This window comes from Lepidochelys kempii, chromosome 1 (assembly GCF_965140285.1).
Source record: "Lepidochelys kempii isolate rLepKem1 chromosome 1, rLepKem1.hap1, whole genome shotgun sequence".
In the NCBI taxonomy this organism is placed as follows: domain Eukaryota; kingdom Metazoa; phylum Chordata; order Testudines; family Cheloniidae; genus Lepidochelys; species Lepidochelys kempii.
Genome location: NC_136380.1, coordinates 181,858,613 through 181,879,815, shown reverse-complemented (window position 1 = coordinate 181,879,815; position 21,203 = coordinate 181,858,613). Strand labels below are relative to the sequence as shown.

The following is a 21,203-nucleotide window of genomic DNA, read 5'->3' as shown; positions in this document are numbered from 1 at the left end:
AATTGCCTTTTTAAAAAAAATGTATTCCTCTGTTGCTATAATGTATGTGATAGCCACTTAACTTTGCATTCTTTGGGATAGAGATTGTCTTCCTATGTTGGTTTGTAAAGTTTTTTTCCACTCTGGGAAGAGGCAGTTGCTTTAATTATTTTGCAATATACAGTCTCATTCTGCATAATAGTGCACTTTAACACAACAATTTTCATCCCAGATCAAACTGCTGTGGTTGCAGTAGAAATGCCATACAAAGGATATTAATGATGTCACATTAACTGAAAGCCAAGTGGAACAGCTGCATCTTCTATTTGACAGTGAATATTCTAGTTATGAATTAGGACGAATATTTGGCTTTAGCCTTTATTTTCCAGGAATGTTTACCCTAGGCAAAATACCTCTCATGCTCAAAATTAGCCAGCCACATATACTCATATTTTCATTTTTAAAAGTGGTAGGTATGCTTTCCTCAGAGAGGAATGTGTGATTTGGTGAAAGGGGGAGGAAATTTTGCTGTGGAAATAAATGGTGAAAGTTTGTTTACTTCTGTTGGAAAAAAATGAGAAATTTTGCATGTGCAATATGTTTCTCGAGTCAACAAGTCGATATAATAATTTTTAAAGGTGCATGGTCCTTCACAGTGTGTATGTAAACAGACAAATGCCTATGCTTCCACCATTTATTTCAATATGCAATTCAGTACTGGAAGCTGTGCAGTTATAAACTTGTTCTAACCTAAATATAGAACAGTAATTCTAGGGCTTATCCTTGTGTACCTAGAAAAGAATATGTGTTCTCTATTTAATTAGGTGTTTACATTGTTGCTTTTTAAATAGCATACCAGAAAAAAATATTTTTGTGTTTGTATGTGGTTACTTTCTTTTAAAAACAACTACAAGATTATATGTTTTTTAAAAGAGCCAATCTAGCATCAAAATGCCTCAATGGGCTATATTAATGATGGTTCTGAGTGTGAGAGTGAGGCCCAAGGAATGATCTCACTATAAACTAAAAACCCATCCAAATGTAAAAGGGTCTTGTTTTGCTTCTTAGGTGGTCCTATCAAGTACACCAGGTTCCAGTCAACATTTACTTGTAACCTTTATAAACCAGAAGATACTCCTGAATATAGCCTGCAATTTCTCCAAATAGTGAAGAGTCTGTGTCCAAGTCTTCCACATCCCAGACAAGGGAAATCCTCTGATGGACTTGTTAAGCAGAAATGTTAGCAGAAAAGACAAAAAATGTCTTCCCTAAGATACAGACTTTTCTTTGTGCAATATTTCACTTGCTGGTGAATGGGTGAGGACTGTTGTGCTGACCCGATATCTGTTTATCTAGTATAACATCCAGCTCCTTTATCTTGTTCCAAATACTTACGTTCTCTGGTGCCCCAAGCAGAATATGGAGCACCTGCACAATAAATTGCCTCTATGAAATGCCAGTTAATAAAGGGAGCGACTGTCTTCTACTCCAGCTTCGGAATGGGTCCAAAGTTTACTGTAATGCACTTTATATGGAAGTAATCAAGTCTCTAAGTGATAGTTGTGATTCTCTGTAATCAGTTTTTTTCCCCTGAGGAAAGTCATACTCTCTTTGCTCAGAGCACATTGAAAATGACTGTGACTACCTTTATCCTCAGTTACCCACGGTTTAATAAAACCACTCAAGTTTGTGCCTGTGTGACAAATAACAGAAATGCTTCCTCATTTGGGGGTGCTAAGATAATCCTTTATCAATTTATTCTAGTTGCTTCCTCCAACAGACAAATACTGTGGTCTTGTCAGGATTGAGCATCAACTAGCCAGCTCTCATTCAGACCACAGTTCATAGGTACTGGGTTATTTGTGTAACTGCACTTAGATTTTTTTTTTTTAAGATTGGGACATGTGGGTCTTTATGCCCCCAAACAATCTTCTAAGAGTTCACAACCGTTATTAACAGGGGTTCAGCTCCACTAGCATTAGGAGCATCATGAGTTGTTGTGTAAACTGGGCTCTGGATGTTTGTTATTTTTAATGCTGCTAGGTGTACTTGCTTATCCAATCAACATGGAATTAAGCTCCAGCTCAGTGCACAGTTCCATCGTGTTTTTTAAAATGACAGCAGCAGCTGGTTCAGGCAACAGTAGGGGTTATAGTGCTGTTAACAATGGTGTGGCTAATTCAGATACAATAGGGGTAGGAAAATTTTAGAAAATGCCCCTTGTTGAGAAAGAGCCCGACTGAGGAAAATCATTTAATGTGAGAGGCTAGACTTACGCTTTTTGATTACTTGTTAAGATAATTGCCCTTTTTAGGAGACTCTTCTCGCATCTGCAAAGTTAACTAAATTATGTGTCTTCTCTTCTTCAATAAATGTGCCCTTTTCACTAGAGCTAAGAGGTTTTTTATATCTTTGCATAATAATGTTAAAAGTTAAATTGTCCTAGAATAAAAGCTTAGAGCAAAAATGAATTAGATCAATAGTCTGCTCTCTTACCTCCTTCAAATATAAATCATTCATTTCAAGTTTTATAAAGCTGTGTAAAGATCAGAAACTTAAGTTGCTGTGCATTAGCACAGCCTGTATACAATTGCATGTTGAGAGTACTATGTGAGAAACAAATTTATTCTACATATTAAATATTTTGAAAAGCAATTTATTTACCTGTTGAGTACTCTAGATGTAAAGGTGTATAATTATCAACTAAGAAGCTTATCCATTCCCTTAAATAAATATTATTCCAATAGCTATTTCAGATGAAAGCAGCAGAGTTGGGGACTGAAATGAGATGAGCTCTTCAGAAGAAATTTCTACAATCCTATTAACCCAGTGCATTCAATTACTCTATTTTTTATATATGTGAAATTTGGCAAAAGCGAAATGATTTTTGGAATCTCCATGGTACTGAAATATAAAAAGCTGTAATGATTCCAAGTGCATGGAATATGTTTTGATGGTTAACTATGTTGTTTATCTAAATGTGTCATACAGTAGAACTAGCTAAGTGCCAAAGAATCTGGGTTAATGTGAATTTTAAGTATGAATCTAGTTTGTTTCTTTGAGCATTTTTCATTTCATAATTTGATCTAAATAAGCCATTTTACTAGATTTAAAATTAGTTTGACTATTACGTTTACCAAGCCCATTTTATCACCTCAAAGTTGATCTTTGTAATACTTTTGCATTCTCAGCTGGTGTTTTGGAAACCGAAAATTTGTGCAGTTCAAATAACTATTTGTTACTTGAAAATAAGTTGGATTCTCAAAATACATGGAATATCTAGCAGTTAGTTGATTGTTGCCTTTTCCTTCAGACATTTGTACTGGATATGTAATGTGATGGGTTAAGGACAAACCTGTGTGGTTGTGGTAACAGAAAATTATACCACTTGAAGTCTTTTGAAAGCCCCAGTACATTTATATTGGAGAAGAATCTCATTACTGACAAACTCAAAGTAAAGAACTATGGAAGAAATTATTTGAATTACTCAGATGTTGTTGGGTTCTGTAATCGCTCAGACTGGACATTACTGTGGACAGCTCATTGAAACCTCAGCTCAATGTACAATGGTGGCCCAAAAAAAGCCAACTAGGTTAGTCTGATTATAATTTTTTTAATATTTTCCATTCCAGTTTTTGTCATACAACATATTATTACATACAGTAATAAAACAATAGTATTCCAGGTGGAGGACATACCCCCCATTTTTGGTCAACTTGTGTTTAAAAAAGACAGAAATATAGGGTATTTACTGGTTAAAAATTATTAGATGCATACAAAGACTTTTGTGTGAAGAGACTAAAAAAAAAATTGGCCACCTTTTATCTCCTATGTAACTAAAGGGGCTATTTTTAAAAAACAAACAATGAATGGTGTGAGAAAAGTAAGTGAGGTGCTTCATTTGCCTTTTCTTATAATACAAAAAACAAAACACCCAGTGTAGACACTTAGTGAAAGAGGAAGGTAACACATTTGAAACTGGAATACTGTCTCCTCACACACACACACACACACACAGTTTAGCTAATGTGAACAACATGTATAGTCACGTATTGCTAAAGACAAATTTATTAGGATTAAAAAAAGGAGATTTATGTGTATAATGAGAACATCCAGAGTTACATTGATTAGGATTAAATATCTATTTTTCATAGGGCCTGCTTCAGGGTATATCAGTCAACCAACAACTGCAGGGGTGGTGAGGAAATTTTCTTGTGGCCAGGCTACTCCACCACTGTCTGCTATAGAACTTCTTGCTCCTTTCTCTGAAGCATCTGGTAGTGGCGCTGCTGTTGGACCACTAATCCAGTCTGGAAATTCCAGTGTCACCATAGTCCGTTCCATCCTCAGCTAAATGTCTGTTTTCAAATTATCTGGCCTGTTTCACAGACTTGCACTATGCCTCTGAACAAATGGGGACACGGTTAAGCTGATCCTCCCATACCTGATCACCTATCCTTTGTTAGCTTCAACTAATATTAAACCATTTTCATTTACTCACTTTGCTACTCTTTCAAGCCCTAATAGTCTTGAAGCACTATGGCACATCCATAGCAGCAGCAGCGACACAGACAGGTGGCAAGAATCTGTGAGCTGCAATCCCATTTAATCTTAGGAGGCTCAACCTAATCCCTGGTGACTGACTGAGAGCCCAGTCAGTGTTTCCATCTACTCTCCCCTTCCCCCTCCCCCCCCCACACTTGTTAATATGGTGATGAAGTGGAACCTTCTCAATAACCTCTCTCTCTGTGCAGGAACAAGGCTATGGTTGCTAGGCAGGTAGCTCCTGAGGACCTAAGAAAGACACCACCATAGATCAGGACATAACCACAGTATAGTCTTGGACTGGATGCCAACCTGGTCAGCCTTGAAAAAGTTCAACATATGAGTTATTACTCTTTTACTCTGTTGAAAGGTCTTAACCTCTCTCCCACAACCATTGTCAAAATGGGTTCCAGACAGAATCCTCCTAGAAAGATGTGGGAGCAAATTACTTAATTACAAGCAAAATGCACATGTAAATAAATGCATGTGTAAAATACAAAAGCAGGTGGAAAATGTTGACCTTCAGGCTACTGAACTCCTGCAGTTTCAAGTAGTAGAGGCAAGGCTGTGGTTTTCCTACTTCATAGATGTCCACCTCTTGGCTGGAAAATCACATGTTCCAAGGTATCCTCCGAGGCCTAGAACCTCTATAGTACTGTTTCCGTAGCCACCCCATTGCAGCATTATTCTTTCAGGATCTCCCATTACTTTCCCGCTAATGCCTTGCTTAAATCTTACATCTCAGTCTCTTTCAGGAAGATTTTAAAGGTCCAGAATGTAAAGTAGTGCACACAAATTACTCCTGACAGCCTTAACTTGTTTGTTTCATAGTGATGATGCTGTAGGACAGGCACTGTCTTTGCTTCCCCTCCCCCTCTCCTTATCCCCAGATGTATGGGAAAGCCAGGGAGTCCCCACTGTTTGTGCAAGATGTGGAGTGAAGGGCAACAGTGTTCTTCTCTCTTCCTGTGACAGATTAGGTCCACAAATAGCAGGTTTTCTTTTCCTTTTACCCTGTCTGTGGCAGAGACATTGCCATGGGCTTGTGCTGTTCATAAGCAACTCTGATCTATACAATATCACTCCAACTTTCTTCTAAAATATAGAAGAGCTATATAAGAGCTAGGAATCATTATTAAAAAGGAATTTATGAAGGTAATATCCAAAAGAATAGCTGATGGATTTTTATTGGTCATCAGCATTTTTAATGGCATTGGTATTTCTGTTTTTCTGTTTGTCTGCAAATGGAGGAATGGGGGCCCACATATAGTCCCTTCCTTGGGGGGCGGTGTGTGTGTGTGTGTGTGTGTGTGTGTGGAGTAGAGTATGGAGGGTACATAGTTCCTGGCATGAAAGAGGGGAAAGAAGAGAGCTACAAGGAATCCCAGAAATAGAGAGAGATGGGAGGTGGCACAGAGAGAGCTGGTGGGGGGAATGGAGGAATGCAAGGAACCCCTTGATGCGTGCAGTGTGCTCTGCCTACAGAAGCTACAAACTGTGAAACCCCCTAGTTTCATTTTTTGTTAATCTTCTAATACAGGGTTTCTCACTAGATGTGTTCCTATTTCTGTTCCATCTGCTGTGCTAAACCCATCTTTGCATGGAATGATGACAAAGCTGCATTTTTATTTTATGTTCAAAGAATCCAGTAATGTAGAATGCCACAGTTGTCTTCTAGTTTATAGGAAAATCTGGCTAATTTTTGTTAACACTGTTATGCTGTATGAATTAACATGAGAATCTTTTCTCCTCTGGCGCTCCTATCATTAAGAACAGACTTCCGTTTCTGTACGGGTTTTTGTATATACATGACATTATAGTGATTTCTTATGTCTTCATTTTATTTTCTAGGTGGTGATCCGTAGTAAAAATGGAGAGATTCTCTACCGTATTTCACCTTGGGCCAAATATGTAGCACGCGTAGATAGAAATGTGAATTATGATTGGATACACTGGGAACCACCACTGCCATATCTAGTAAGGCTTATTTTATATTTCAAAAGCTTTTAGAAGTGCATGCAAGGCATGTTTTATGATGTGATTTCTGTCATGTCACAGTCCTTTTATTTTTATTTTTTGGGGTGCGTTCTAATTATAACACGAGTTACTTTGCACATGGTGTATCAATATTATAGTTAAGCACGAGAAGACATTTCCATTGTAAGCGCCTATTTTAATGCACTTATTGTTTTTTGAAAAAAATGTACTTGAAATCTACTGGTCTGCAGACCAAGCCCTAAAGCCATACTAAAAAAAAGATGTTCTGCTGTGCCCACATGGACCTGTCCCCTGCAGTTTAAAGGAATATGTGGGAGCATACTGCTCAGTGAATGCTGTTTGGCTGATCAACTTACTCTTCAGTATTGTTTTAAGTGTAATGTACTATTTGTGTCTTTTGCTTTTGTTTTTTGCTATCTTGATTTCACGCAGTTATTCTCATAATTGATCAGTGTCTTTTTTCATAGAATCATAGAATATCAGGGTTGGAAGGGACCCCAGAAGGCCATCTAGTCCAACCCCCTGCTCAAAGCAGGACCAATTCCCAGTTAAATCATCCCAGCCAGGGCTTTGTCAAGCCTGACCTTAAAAACCTCTAAGGAAGGAGATTCTACCACCTCCCTAGGTAACACATTCCAGTGTTTCACCACCCTCTTAGTGAAAAAGTTTTTCCTAATATCCAATCTAAACCTCCCCCACTGCAACTTGAGACCATTACTCCTCGTTCTGTCATCTGCTACCATTGAGAACAGTCTAGAGCCATCCTCTTTGGAACCCCCTTTCAGGTAGTTGAAAGCAGCTATCAAATCCCCCCTCATTCTTCTCTTCTGCAGGCTAAACAATCCCAGCTCCCTCAGCCTCTCCTCATAACTCATGTGTTCCAGTCCCCTAATCATTTTTGTTGCCCTTCGCTGGACTCTCTCCAATTTATCCACATCCTTCTTGTAGTGTGGGGCCCAAAACTGGACACAGTACTCCAGATGAGGCCTCACCAATGTCGAATAGAGGGGAATGATCACGTCCCTCGATCTGCTCGCTATGCCCCTACTTATACATCCCAAAATGCCATTGGCCTTCTTGGCAACAAGGGCACACTGCTGACTCATATCCAGCTTCTCGTCCACTGTCACCCCTAGGTCCTTTTCCGCAGAACTGCTGCCTAGCCATTCGGTCCCTAGTCTGTAGCTGTGCATTGGGTTCTTCCGTCCTAAGTACAGGACCCTGCACTTATCCTTATTGAACCTCATCAGATTCCTTTTGGCCCAATCTTCCAATTGGTCTTGGTCCTTCTGTATCCTATCCCTCCCCTCCAGCGTATCTACCACTCCTCCCAGTTTAGTATCATCCGCAAATTTGCTGAGAGTGCAATCCACACCATCCTCCAGATCATTTATGAAGATATTGAATAAAACCGGTGTTTTCCAGTGTTGTCATCAGTTTATCACTTCCCTGAGCCCCTTAAGTGCTGAAGAGTGTTGGATATTATATTTTCCCCCCTAGCCTCTGTTCTTAGCCTCTCTTCAGCAGCAGAATGAAATGAGTCTTATTCTTTTCAGTATCTCTGCTGTCTGCAGGGTTCTCAATAGTTGTAGTGAAAACTCACAATGATTGGTCAGTTTTCACTTTGCTATGGTAGAGTGTGAACTTAGTAAGAACACCACATGTAGGAACGGGAGTATCAATTATTTCCAGCAGCAATATCTTTATTTTCAATCAATGAGGCAGTCATCCCTTCTACTTCTAGCCAACTGGATGATTTTAGGATCTTCTGAGATGACTTATGCTGCATGGGAGACACCCTGGAGATTCATGTGGAGGTACTGCAAGAAAAATCTCATAAATGACTAGATCTTCTGCCCTCCTCCAGGCATGGTAGGCTTGCCACGTCTGTCAATGAGGAGTTATTGGAACTAGTTATGAAGTTGTGGCAGATCCCAACATCTGTGGCACCCACATCTAAGTAAGTTGATACATGTTATCAAGTTCCCTCAAAGAAATTTTTAAGGTTCCTGCATCTACTGAGTCTCAAAACGCTGGTGGTGACAGCAGTGAATGAAAGAGCCAAACAGCGATGGTCTCCAAATATGACACGCACAGAGAAGGACCCTACAAACTTGACTTTTTTAGTAGAAAAATCTATTCCCCAGATTGTCTCCAGATGTGAATTTGAAATTATCAAGATCTTCTGTTAAAACACAACTATCTCACCTGGGAAAAGGGTGTCACAATTAATATAAAAGCTCCCATAGGAACACAGGGGGGAGCTAAAATCTGTAGTGCTCAAAGGACAGTTAATAGCCCAAATATAACAATGGCTGCTTCATCACAGGGCTTCCGGGCTCCATTCTTGTGGAATACCCAAAGAGCCCAAACGTCAGTGGAGGACCTTCCATAGGTTCTATAGTAATAAAAATAATAATTTGAAGTTTGTGATTGATCAGTGTGCAAACAGTTGAAGGCCTTTAATCATTAAAGGATTTGAGAGCCACTCTCTGCTCATTGAGCATATACTTGCCAGCACCAAGGAGAAAGCAGATCACAGCCTCAGCCTGATGATGCTTTGGGATATCTACACCTTGCTACTGTCACCCACAGATAGTATTGGAACCACAATGGAAGGAGCAAAGGCTCCAGTGCAGGAAACCCTCTCCCACTGCATCCTTGGTGCATGCTGCTTCACAGCAACAAGTTTGATTTGATCATCAAGAGCTAATCAGAACCATTTCAGGAGTTATACCCCCTCGTTGCCCCCCCCCACACGTGTGTGCATGCGCACACACTTAATGACTACTTTTTTTTTTTAATTGTTGAGGAATTCTGGAACCAGATCACCTAAGACGACTGAGTCCTGAAAACTATTTTAAAAAGGGGTATTTTATCCAATTCCAGGTCCATACTAGCCCAACCCTTCTTCCCTTTTCCTTTCCAGGGACCCCTCTTACAAGATACTGTTAAATCAAGAATTAGATACCCTTTTGCAACTTGCAACTCCCATTACTTTTTATTCCCAAAGAACGGAGGTTGGCATCTGATTATAGACTTTGATATCACAGCAGATTCATCCGTAACTACAAGTTCAGGATGCTAACCCTGGTCTCAATTATCCCCTCATTAAATACTCAAGATGGATTTGTGGTTCTCAGCTTTGGGATGCTTCTTTCTGTCTGTCCATATACCTAGCACAGAGAGAATACTTCATAGTGAGGGACTTACTACCAATACATGGTCCTGCCCTTTAGTCTTTGCATGGCACCAACACATATTCAGCAAGAGTGTAGCAGGCACAGCCCACTTAAGAACACATTACGGTCTGGTATATTCAGACCTGGACAACTGGCTGATCTGGGTAAAATTTTCCCAGCAGGTGATCAATGACCAGCTTGATTCACATTGTCTTACGGCCCTTTACCACATAGGGGCTCCAAATGAACATGGGAAAATCCTCACTTTGCTAACCCAAACTACAGAATTTATAGGAGTAATGTTAGATCTGAGGTCAGGAAGAGCTTAGCTACCACAGGAGAGGTTCCAGGCAATAGGAGGACTCCTCAATCTGCAGGCTCACCCTCCAGATGCATCCTTCTTTGGTGACATGGCCTTCTGCACCCATGTCTCAATTTGCCAGACTTTACCTATGTTGTATGCAGAGAAGTTGAAATCCATGTATCTATACATAAAGCATCATATGGATATGATGGTGGAAGTCTTTCAAGAAGTCTTCTCACTATTAGGTTGGTGGAAGGATGCGTTCCACAACCTGCCATCCTTTTCTTTCACTACAAAGTTGTATACTACCTGGATTCTTTATTGATGAAGGAACTGAGAGGCTGTTGGGCCTACTTCATCATGTCCGCAGGTGTGTGGGGAGGCCAGGGGGACATCTAGAGTGCAATCGTGGCCCAAAGGACACTGACAGCCAAAAATACAGTCCCCCTCCCATGGGGCATATGTGGACAAGAAGTGGAATGCATGTGGACAATTCAGCTCAAAGAGCCAGAGTAAATAACTATTCTTTCCCCCTTTCTTCCCTTTCCCCACCCCTTTTATTTTTTGGCCACTGTGTGCAGGAAAATATTTGTTGGGCTTTTTTCAACCCTCTTTCAAAAGTTTTATTTCAAAAAACTTTTCCAATTTGGAAAAGTTCACCTGACAAAAGGAAAATGAAATGCAGTGACTTTGCCACCCTGTAACCTTTTCCAAATTTGGAGAAATGTTGAAAAAAATAATATGGGGAAAAGTTTGTATTTGTGTTGGTGCTGGTGGTAGCGAAAACCTTGGACATGAGTCCTTTTTGACATTGAATGCAATAGAATGAAAGGAATGGATGGCAGGGGAGAGAGAGAATAAATTCAAAACTTGGAAAATTTTATCCCAACAAATTTCCTGGGAGGGGGAAAAAAATCAACTTGGAATACAAACTCCTTACCTGATTTTTTTTCAGAGGTTTTTTGACCTACTCCGATAGTAACATTTGAAAGGTTGTCTTTCGAACTGTACTTAATGAATGCTTATATTCTGTAAAAACTCAGTTCCACTCAGCTGGGAACTTTTCTACCTGATATTGACAAAGGAATTTTTATGTCCTGCACTAGACAGAAGAATGTGCTTTACTTAAAACCCTCCCTCTCAAAAAAAACCCCAAGAAGCAAACAAACAAAAAAAAAACCCAAAAACTTTTTTCCCCATTAAATTGAGTAGATCTGACTAAGAATACAATCAGCAGACCAGTTTTCTGTGTGCTGTTTTAAAGTCACTTTTTCACAAATCAGCACTTCAATACATTGGTGCAATGAAGTTATGGAAGTACTGACCGTAAGGATGTCAAGTAAAGAGTGGAAGAAAAAAAAATCAAAGAAATTGATCAATCTCCATATTGGAGTAATTTTTTTTTGTATTTACCATTTTAATTGCATTAATCTAGAGGGAATATGTTGCATTACAATTTTCTTACCTGATTTTAAAATCAATATACTGGTTCTTTTTTCTCTTACTTGTGTAAACGGTGTGTTTATATAACAAGATTGACATTCTCAGATGCTGTGTTTTAATGACAACCATTTTCTATTCAATAGCGCAAACATCCTCAACCAAAGAAACCAAAAAGCTTAAGAATTTATGAATCTCACGTGGGAATTGCTTCTCCAGATGGGAAAGTTGCTTCTTATAAAAACTTTACGTATAACATACTACCTAAAATAAAGGATCTTGGTAAGTAACATGCTTCTTGGTGAGATGCATATAGAGAGAAATTTGTAATGAGTTTCTGCTCTTATTGGAAAAGATAATGGAGTGTTTTGGGGTGTGGGGAATGAAGCTTAAATGTACTATAGAAATTTATTTTTAGGGTATTAATAATTGCTTTAATTAAATAATGAAATGAAATGGACAGGAATTAGGGTATATGGATCAAAGATACTCTCTTTTACAGTTTTAAGTAAAATTTCATTCCTTAGAACTAGATAAATATTTGTCATTTACTTTCAGTCTGAAAACAAAGCTGTATTAATGCCAGACACTCATTACAAATAATTGAAAACAGATTACTTGCCGATGTGCCAGCTACATTTTTATTTTTCTATTTATTTATAGAAAAAGTACTGTATCTAGTTTTACTAAGTTTATTCTGTGAAGTGTGACAATTTTAAGTGATAATTTGAATGTTCCAGTATTACATAGCAAGTAACATGAGCAGTTCTGTTTAGGAAAGAATTGTGGTGTATTATTGTAACTGTATAGGCTGTAGATGAAATTGTTGGAATGATTATCTAAAAAAAAAGCTAATTATTTATCTGATTTTGTGCTTTAAGAGTTGTTGCACTTTGGCACATAAAAGATTACATGAGCACTTGCTAGCCATTACCCTACAATGATGATATGCCCTACTGTATTTGGAACTGGAAATAATATGCTAACCATATTTGGTATCTATGGCAAACGTTGGCATATTAATGACAGCTAGTAAAACCAGATATGAACTATATACACACAGAGCTCATCCACATACTAACAGAACCAGCCATAAATAAACTATAATGATTTATATTAAAGTCAGTGTTTGACCAAAAAAAAAAAAAAAAAAAGGCTTTAGTCATTCACTACAGTTAAGCTGACTGCCAGAGTGAGTAAGTTTCTGTATTTGGGGACCCCCAATCAAAATAAGCTAAAAATACAGAGTTAACACTTGATCTTGTGATGCTGTTATTTTCTCTTGTAAACTAATCTTCTGCTTTCCAGGAGGCTAATATATTCAGTAGAAATCTGAAAGCATGCAACTCTGCCTACAGATTTTTCCTTAGGGGAGGAGGAATGTCATGGATATAATGCAAAATGGTGTCAGACAACAAAATAACAATAATATAAATGTATCCACAATATCAGTCATTTGCCTGATTTAAATTGTATCTACCTGTTTGTAGCCAGACCTACTTAAGGATTTGTTATTTTTAATAATTCTTAAGGGGCACTCTTTTTGTCAGAATGCTGAAATATTAAAAGTGTGAAGAAATATACACAAGGCAAACAACAAGATAAATTGTAAGCAAATAAAATGATAGTAATTTCAAATAGTTTGTACTGTTTATTTACAAAAATGTTGTGGGTAACCATGCAACGATCCGCAATTATATAACGGCTATATACCTTAGACAAATTGCTAAGCTAATGCCAGCCCCCTTTTTTTAATAGTAACTATTTGACTTTGAGGGCAAAAGTAAGCATGACGTCCTAGCTAAATTAAATAAACAGGATAAAGTTAGGCGGAAACATAGGCTAAACGATATGCTGAGGATTTGAGTTAAAACAAATAATAAAGAGAAGCTGTGGTCTCAACAGGCTTTTCAAATAGACCTGAAGGTTATCGCTTGCTGATAGGACATTTTTTTGCTGATATTAGAGTTAGCTTAGCAGAGATTTGTTTTAGGTACCACAGTTTCATCATTAAAATATAATTTTTCCCTTTAGATTTTTTTCATTTAATATCATAGTGAAACACTTTTGGGTTGAATAAGGGACCAAAAAACTAACAAACCCCAAACTTTTTCTTGGTTCTCAGCTGTTTCAGTAAGCTCAAAACAGAATTATACAGCTTTAATGTTCTTTTTGAAAGATTCCTTGAGGGAAATGAGTTTGGAAAGAAAATATGTAATGATTAAAGACGGAAATAAAATGTGTTTGAAATATTAAGAAAAATCTTGGTAAAGCACAAGATATAGCACTATTAATCAGTTACTCTTACTTTGCTTTCATGACAACTCTGTAAATATCAAAAGTGCATCTGAAGTTCAGGACATGCAGATTGGTGGTGTTAATTTCACTTCAGAATATTAAGATTATATTTGCATATCTTTTATTGCTTGTTCAAACTGATAGATTCAATATATCTATTCATATGTAGATCACCTGAAAAACTGACCTTCCCATTTTTTATGGGAAGGTCATACAAGTATAAAATGTTAAAATGGCATTACTTTTAAGAAAGACTGAGTCTGTGGTTAATTATTAATTGGACATTAGAGATTTAGAACCAGATAAAATAAGGAGAAAGAAGCAGTTTAGACATATTTGAAATACTAGAAAAGTTAATTGTATATCAAATTATTATTTAGACATGTAACTGTGGGATTTTTTTAACAGGATACAATTGTGTTCAGCTGATGGCTATTATGGAACATGCTTACTATGCCAGTTTTGGTTATCAAATCACAAGTTTTTTTGCAGCATCAAGGTATGTTTTCTAAGGACTTATGCACACCTTTCGCTTTTTTCTGTGGTTGGTGAAATAGTATTTAAATGTAGACAAATAGCACAATGCACTGTAGACATTAAATGTAGACAAATAGCTTAATGCACTGTAAGAATTCTGACATCATATCCAGACCTTGCTTTGTATTGAGTTTTTTTCTTCTAATAAATCAAACCAGCTGTCTATAATTATCAGTTCTATATAAAAGTTTAATATAGTGTACAGTACAATAGAAAGGTCATGAGAAATTTTAATTGGCAAAGCATTTTGATCCCAGCTTCTGCACTTTAGGATCTCAGCTGTGTGTTTTTTATCCATAGAAACTGTTGTACAAAATTGAGAATTCTCACAAATGATGTCCAGCATGTTTTGTTGTGGTAAATAAAAGCATCTTTAAGGTACTTGTTCATAACAGGTATTGCTTAATCATTTTGCTTTACAAAAAGGGTAGTCATGTAATGAAATGACTGGTTGCACATCCTATAGGAATTAAATTTATTTCATACTCATAGCAAACTGTATTTAGATGGCTTTGAGGCCCATCAGCTTGTAGAAATAGGCGATGGTTAAAGATAAATTGTTCAAGAAAATGAAGGTAAATTTGAATGTTATGTTTAAGCTTCATCAAGAAGAAAACTGACCAACTGAAAAACTCAGGAAGCTTTAATTGGTTTTATTTAGCTGAACAAATTGCACATTGTATATTGAGACAGCCTTTGATGATTTTAAAAGAATGAAGTGAACTCTAATAATGGCACCAAGTAAGTAAATGTCGGATAACAACTTGCAAAGAGGTGGCAAACTTTGGGTGGGGGTGTTATTTTCATTATTTCATACTCATTTGAATCCATAGTAGTTTCCAAGTCATGGATTATTTAATTCTAATCATATAGAAATTTGTGAAGTTTGTGTACTAAATAAGAAAATAGTTTACATTAAATATGAAAAGTACAGGTGCAAAGTGTGTTAAACTGCTTAAAAGTAAGACTGTAAAAGTTGAAATGTGTTTCATAAATATCCAAGACTAGTTTTTGTTTTTCTTTTTCCCTGAAGTGATTGGAGGAAAAAGCTCAAATTTGGGGGCAACCCTACTTTTTAAAACTTTGAACATGCCTAAATGATGATTTATAATTTAGTCAGCATATAGTGTACTGTTTTGTTTAAATGTCTTTATTGTCAGTTTGTATTGCACAATTGCTTCTCCAACAGGGGGGAATTGTGACTATCTGATGATCGATCATTCCCACTACATGGGAGTTCCCTAGTAAATTACGTAAGCTTTTATCTGTTAACTCTATGAATGTATAGTTTTCTGCATAAACCATATTCAGCCTTTTTTTTTTAATTTAGGTTACCTCTGCCTAATGCATTGTATTTTCATGCTTGCAGCCGTTATGGAACCCCAGATGATCTGAAGGAATTGATTGACGTTGCCCACTCATTGGGAATTACTGTTCTATTGGATGTTGTACACAGCCATGCATCAAATAACTCTGAGGATGGTCTGAACAAATTTGATGGTACAGATTCCTGCTTTTTCCATTCCGGTCCTAGAGGAACGCATAGTCTTTGGGACAGCAGACTTTTTGACTATTCAAAGTATGTACGAAACCATGTAGCAGTTTTTAGTGGTAATTATTTTTCCTCAGTTACACTAAAAATTGAATGTTCGCCAAATTAGAACAGTTCTATACTGTAAATATAATCGATGCAACAGTTTGCATACATAAAATGTATTGTCTGCAATCTAAGGGCTTGTCTAGATGGGGAATTCACAGGGTAGTTAGTGCATAACAGCTATGGTGTGAACTCAGAGTGCAAAAGTTATTTCACACTAACCCCTAAATTTGACAGTGGATTCACCTAAACTACACAAAGGTACTCTTAGCCCTGGTCTACGCTAGTGTGGGGGTCGACCTAAGATACGCAACTTCGCATAGCTGAAGTCGGCGTATCTTAGGTCGACTTACCTGGCCATGAGGACACCGGCGAGTTGGCTGCTGCCACTCCCTTGTCAACTCCGCTTCCACCTGTTGCGAGCTGGAGTTCCGGAGTCGACAGGGAGTGCGTTCGCGGATTGATTTATCTCATCTAGACAAGACGCAATACATCGATCGATCGCTACCTGCTGATCCGGGGGGTAGTGAAGGCCTGCCCTTAGTGTGGAATAAGAGTTTCCACCCATGGAGCTAGTGCAGGATAGCGGTTGAGCAATAGCTATTCCTCACTAGTTATTCAGGGCTTTTCCCTGTATAGAGAAGACCTAAGTAATGCTCTACATTTAATCTTGTGTGTTTATGCATTTATATCATCCTTCTTACCATAACAGCTGTGTTCCTAACAAATCATTACTACAGCATAAAGGTTTACATTTGGTACATTTTTTGTTTTTTCCTCCCTCTGAGGCAGCAAGGATTAGATATCGATACATAGTAGTCATCTTTTTTCCATATTAAGCTGATTATTTCAGTGATGTGGCTGTGGGAAAGCTTAGTTGCACAAGTGATGACCACAAATCTCACCACTTTCAGAGAAGAGTTCCATAGGCTTAGGCCAGCTGCCATCAGAACTCCTCCTGTTGCTTCCTCAAACCTCAAAGGTTTCATGCTTTGAGGTTGACAGTGTCATAGTTTCGAAGGATTGTAACAGTCTAGGGAGGTCACTGTTTCAGAGGAAATCTGTTGGTAATTTAGGCCAATCTCATGGAGAGCCCTGAAGACTGAGGGTTTCCACATGGTATTGAGTAAGTGATAGGTGTAATGTGATACATAACATAAGCACTGTGCCATTACATAGGATGAACTGTTTCTATCTTACCTTCTGATTAAAATAACTTCTTGGTAATTAGACCTTAATTAACAAATACACTTAAAATTCATGATGACAACGGGATGTATTGTCATTACTGCTAATCATAACTGCTTGGTGTTACAAGACTTGCAGTTACTCTCTAAACCTATATTCAGATTACTTGAGTCACAGTTTGCTATGACCCATCCCAAAATTTTAATTTCAATACATGGTTACATATTATGTACATATGTTAGATATTATATCTAAATAAATGCACTAAATCCATTTCTCCAGAACAAGGCAACTAATTGGCCTTTCTAGAAGAAAGGTCGAGATAGTGGAACTTGTATGGAATACTAAAGCTTACCCCTCTATTTTGGATTAACATTTAAATCCAGTTTGAAGGTGTCACATTCCTTCCTTCTTGCACAGTAGTTCATCATCTCTTAATTCCACTGGAAAAAAAGGACATGATCATTTCAGGTGCTTATTTCACTTTGAATACCTTTAGACATCACTAGAGGTGACATTAGCTCTACAAATTTGGTTATTTTTTACGTGTTTCCTGATGTAAATGTTTCCATAGCAGAGTTCAGCAGACCTACAAATGGATTGTGATGAATCATCTCTAATGAACTGGGGAGGGGGAGTTGAATAATTAAGACTTGAGGCCAGGGATGAATTAAATAGCTCCTTCCAGAAGGGAACTTAATGCCCTCCTGAAGTCATGTAATGACACAGAGAATATGCTTATATTTCATGCTTGTATTTCATACAACTTGCTTAACTTTTAGTTTGGTTTTCAACATGTGTTGCCTCATACAAGTTAGAGGTTCAAAGGTTAAGCAAACTTTGAGACATTCTCTGTGCTCTCACGGGGGAGGACCACTGTGGCTTGGTTTGTTAGCTAATGGGTAAAATTTAATGTTCTGTGATTTGTTTCCTCAACAAAAAAGTATCTCTAGTAAATGTAGATCTTCTTTTTTTCCAAAATTTTGTGTGTTCCTATAGGTCATAACACCATGTGATGACCTGGCTTTAGGTCCAAAATTTCCTAATGTAATCCTACTACTTGTAGCAAAGATATTTTGCCTCAACCATTATACTGGGAATTTATAGCAAAGGTTCAGTGTCAAAACATTCAGTACTTGACATGGTTTCATTTAGATTATGCAGAAAAGGTTGAAGGTTTCCTTATATGGGAGTATATCTTGAACAAAACCAGAGTGGGACTAGAATCAAAGTTTGAGTCTGTCTAAGACCTATCTTATTCAGCTGTTTCAGGTATTGATTGATTATAAGGCATGTTAACATTCACACTGGCACATGAATGGATCTAATGTCCAGAACAGGCATGTGTAAGAACAGTTGGGAGTAGACATTGACTGCTTACAGGGCTTCAGACTTTCATTTCTATTTTAAAAAGAAAGAAAAGAAAAGAAAAATAGTTGAATAACATACTGAAGTTTTACTTGCTAGACAGTCTCTTCAGTCTTCTGTTCATATAAACTTTTCTACTGTACAGCACGTGCCCCAAAATCTCTCTTCTCTACTGGGAATAATTGTTAAATCTACAGCTACTCAAACCTCTAATACAACGAATGCAAAATTTTATTTCAGAATCCAGAGAAACTAGTTCTGTTCCTTGAAAGAGATTAAGAAGCAGTTGGTTTATCAAACTAATCCGTCTGGATTTCAGTTTGAAAGCCAGGACCTAAAGAAATATAATTTGTCTCACAAGGTTTCAAGATTATTCAGTTGGGTAGGAGGGTGACTGTGAATGCTAAATATAACAGAAAGTGGCAAGGATCTGTAGACACTTCCATATAAAGCAAAACCAAGGGACTTGTACCTTGGGTGTCATTTTGAAGTCTCTTGGTCTGATTGTCCTATCACTTACTTTGGTTTAAATGGAGAGTGACTTTAATTAAATCAATAATTACATAGGTGACCTGTGTTTTGAATCTCCAGAAAAAGTGCAATGTATCTTGGAATTCACTTTTGAAAGCTTAGAGTTGAAGGGGACAGAGAGCATGGGGGAATGAAAGGAAGGACTGTTCTCCTGTGACGGTGGGGGAGGGGGGAGAATGGGGGTGGCAGGGGTGAAAGTAATTTAAAGGACTTGCCGGTACTCCAGAGCCCTGAGGAGGAGGCGGGGCCTCTACCGGAAGAGGCAGGGCCTTTAAATCCCCAGGCCCTTTAAATCAGGATTTAAAGGCCCGGGGCAAGAGCTGTGGTGGTAGCAGCAGCTGGGAGCCCTGGGCCCTTTAAATTGCTGACGGAGTCCCGCGGGTCCAGCAGCAGGGCCCAGGGCTCTGGCTGCCGCTACCCTCCAGAACCCTTTAAATTGTCCCTGGAGCCTGTTGCTGGAGCCCTGGGGTAGCGGCAGCGGGGCTCTTGCAGCTATTTAAAGGGCCCGGGGTGGTAGAGGCAGTGGGAGCACCGGACCCTTTAAATAGACACCAGAGCCCTGCCGCTACTATCCCAGGACTCCGGCAGGCTCCAGGGGCTATTTAAAGGGCCCGGGGCTCCTGCTGCCTCTACCGCCCCGGGCCCTTTAAATCATCCCCGGAGCCCTTGGGTAGCAGCAGTGGGGCTACAGCGGCGATTTAAAGGATCTGGGATGGTAGCGGCGGCAGGAGCCCTGGGCCCTTTAAATCACCACCCGAGCCCTGCTGCCGCTACCCCAGGGCTCCAGCAGCAGGGTTCTGGTAGCAGTTTAAAGGCCCAGGGCTCCAGCCACAGCTGAGAGCCCCAGGCCATTTAAATTGCCGCCTGCGGAAGCCGATCCGCCCCAGTTTGGTGCACCGGCTCTTGCCGGCAGTGGTGGCAGGTTTGTAGAAATTTTGGTGGTGCCCAGAACCTGCCCCCCCAACTCTGCCCCCCATCCCTAAAATTCCACCCCCAACCTGCCCAAGGCCCTGGGAGGGAGTTAGGGTGGGGGAGGAGGTCTGGGGTGCAGGGTGCAGGCTCTGGGAAGGAGTTTGGGATGGGATGGGAGGGGTTGCGGAGGGAGGGGGTGCAGGTTCTGGGATGGACTTTGGGGATGGGAGGGGGTGCAGGGGTGAGAGTTGTGGGGTGAGGCTGGGGATGGGTTTGGAGTGTGGCTGGGGATGAGGGGTTTGGGGTGTTGGAGAGGCTCAGGGCTAGGGCAGAGGGTCGGGGTGTGGGAAGATGAGAGCTCTGAGGTGGGGCAGGGCTGGGGACGAGTTTGTGGTGTAGGCAGGCTGCCCCAGGACTGGAGCCAAAGAGGACGACTCCCCCCAGCCCTCTCCCCACTGGCAGCAGCAAGCTCTGGGGTGGGGGCCCCCTACCACCCCCTTCCCCCGGCAGCACACTCACCCCAGCACTGTCACTGCACATGCTCCCACGGCCCCTCTGAGGTACAGAAATTTCCCTCGCCCCCCTGTGGTGGGTACCCGGGGGGGGGAGCTGCCATCACATGTGCACCTCGTACCCTGCTGCTGCCCCTCACTGTAGCCTCACTGGGGGTGGAGGATGGGGCTGCCCCTTTCCCAGCATGGGGCAGGAGTGGCAGCTGTACTGGTGGAGGGTCCTGCTGAAAAATGAAAGGGTCTGAGGGGGAAGGGCAGGGGAAAGGCAGCCTGCCCTGCCACTAGTGGATGGGGGACACTAGGATCCTGCAGCGGCAGTTGATGCAGGGAGGCAGCATGGAGCTGCAGGGAAGAGACAGGGATGCTCTGCTCCAGGACCCAGGGAGGCTCGTGGGGGCAACAAGGGGGACCAGGGGACACTTGGGGTAGGTGTGGGGGGGACAGCAGGTGGGACCAGGGGGGAGACCTGCCCCGAACATTAGTGAAGCCAGGCCTCTGGGCCCTCAATATTGCTGGAGCCACAAGCCCATATAACTCACCTCTGCTGCTTGCCGGTACCCGTACCAGGGTATACCATCTTACTTTCACCTTTGGGGGGGTGGAGAAGATCTGTGTTTAACTCATCCTGTTATCTAACTAGTGAAGACAAGGTAGTTTGTAGCTTTCCCTTGGGTTAGCAGGGCACGGTAAAGACTATGGGAGAGCATTGTTTTTACCTAAATCTGCTAATCTGTGTAAAAAACTACAAATTGCCTTGTCTGTGGCCTTGTCTTCACTAATAAAAATGTGATTTTTTTTTTTTAACCTTGGGG

General features: G+C 39.8%; 1 protein-coding gene across 5 annotated transcripts in view; it reads left to right on the top strand.

Moving 5' to 3' along the window:
• Window positions 1–21,203, top strand: part of GBE1 (1,4-alpha-glucan branching enzyme 1) — a 303,019-nt gene that overhangs the window by 131,416 nt on the left and 150,400 nt on the right. For all 5 annotated transcript variants that reach the window (XM_073304014.2, XM_073304034.1, XM_073304024.1 and 2 more), the window contains 4 exons: window positions 6,376–6,501; window positions 11,595–11,730; window positions 14,155–14,245; window positions 15,653–15,862. In XM_073304014.2, the coding sequence (XP_073160115.1) occupies window positions 6,376–6,501; window positions 11,595–11,730; window positions 14,155–14,245; window positions 15,653–15,862 (563 nt within the window). The remainder of the gene's footprint in view (window positions 1–6,375; window positions 6,502–11,594; window positions 11,731–14,154; window positions 14,246–15,652; window positions 15,863–21,203) is intronic.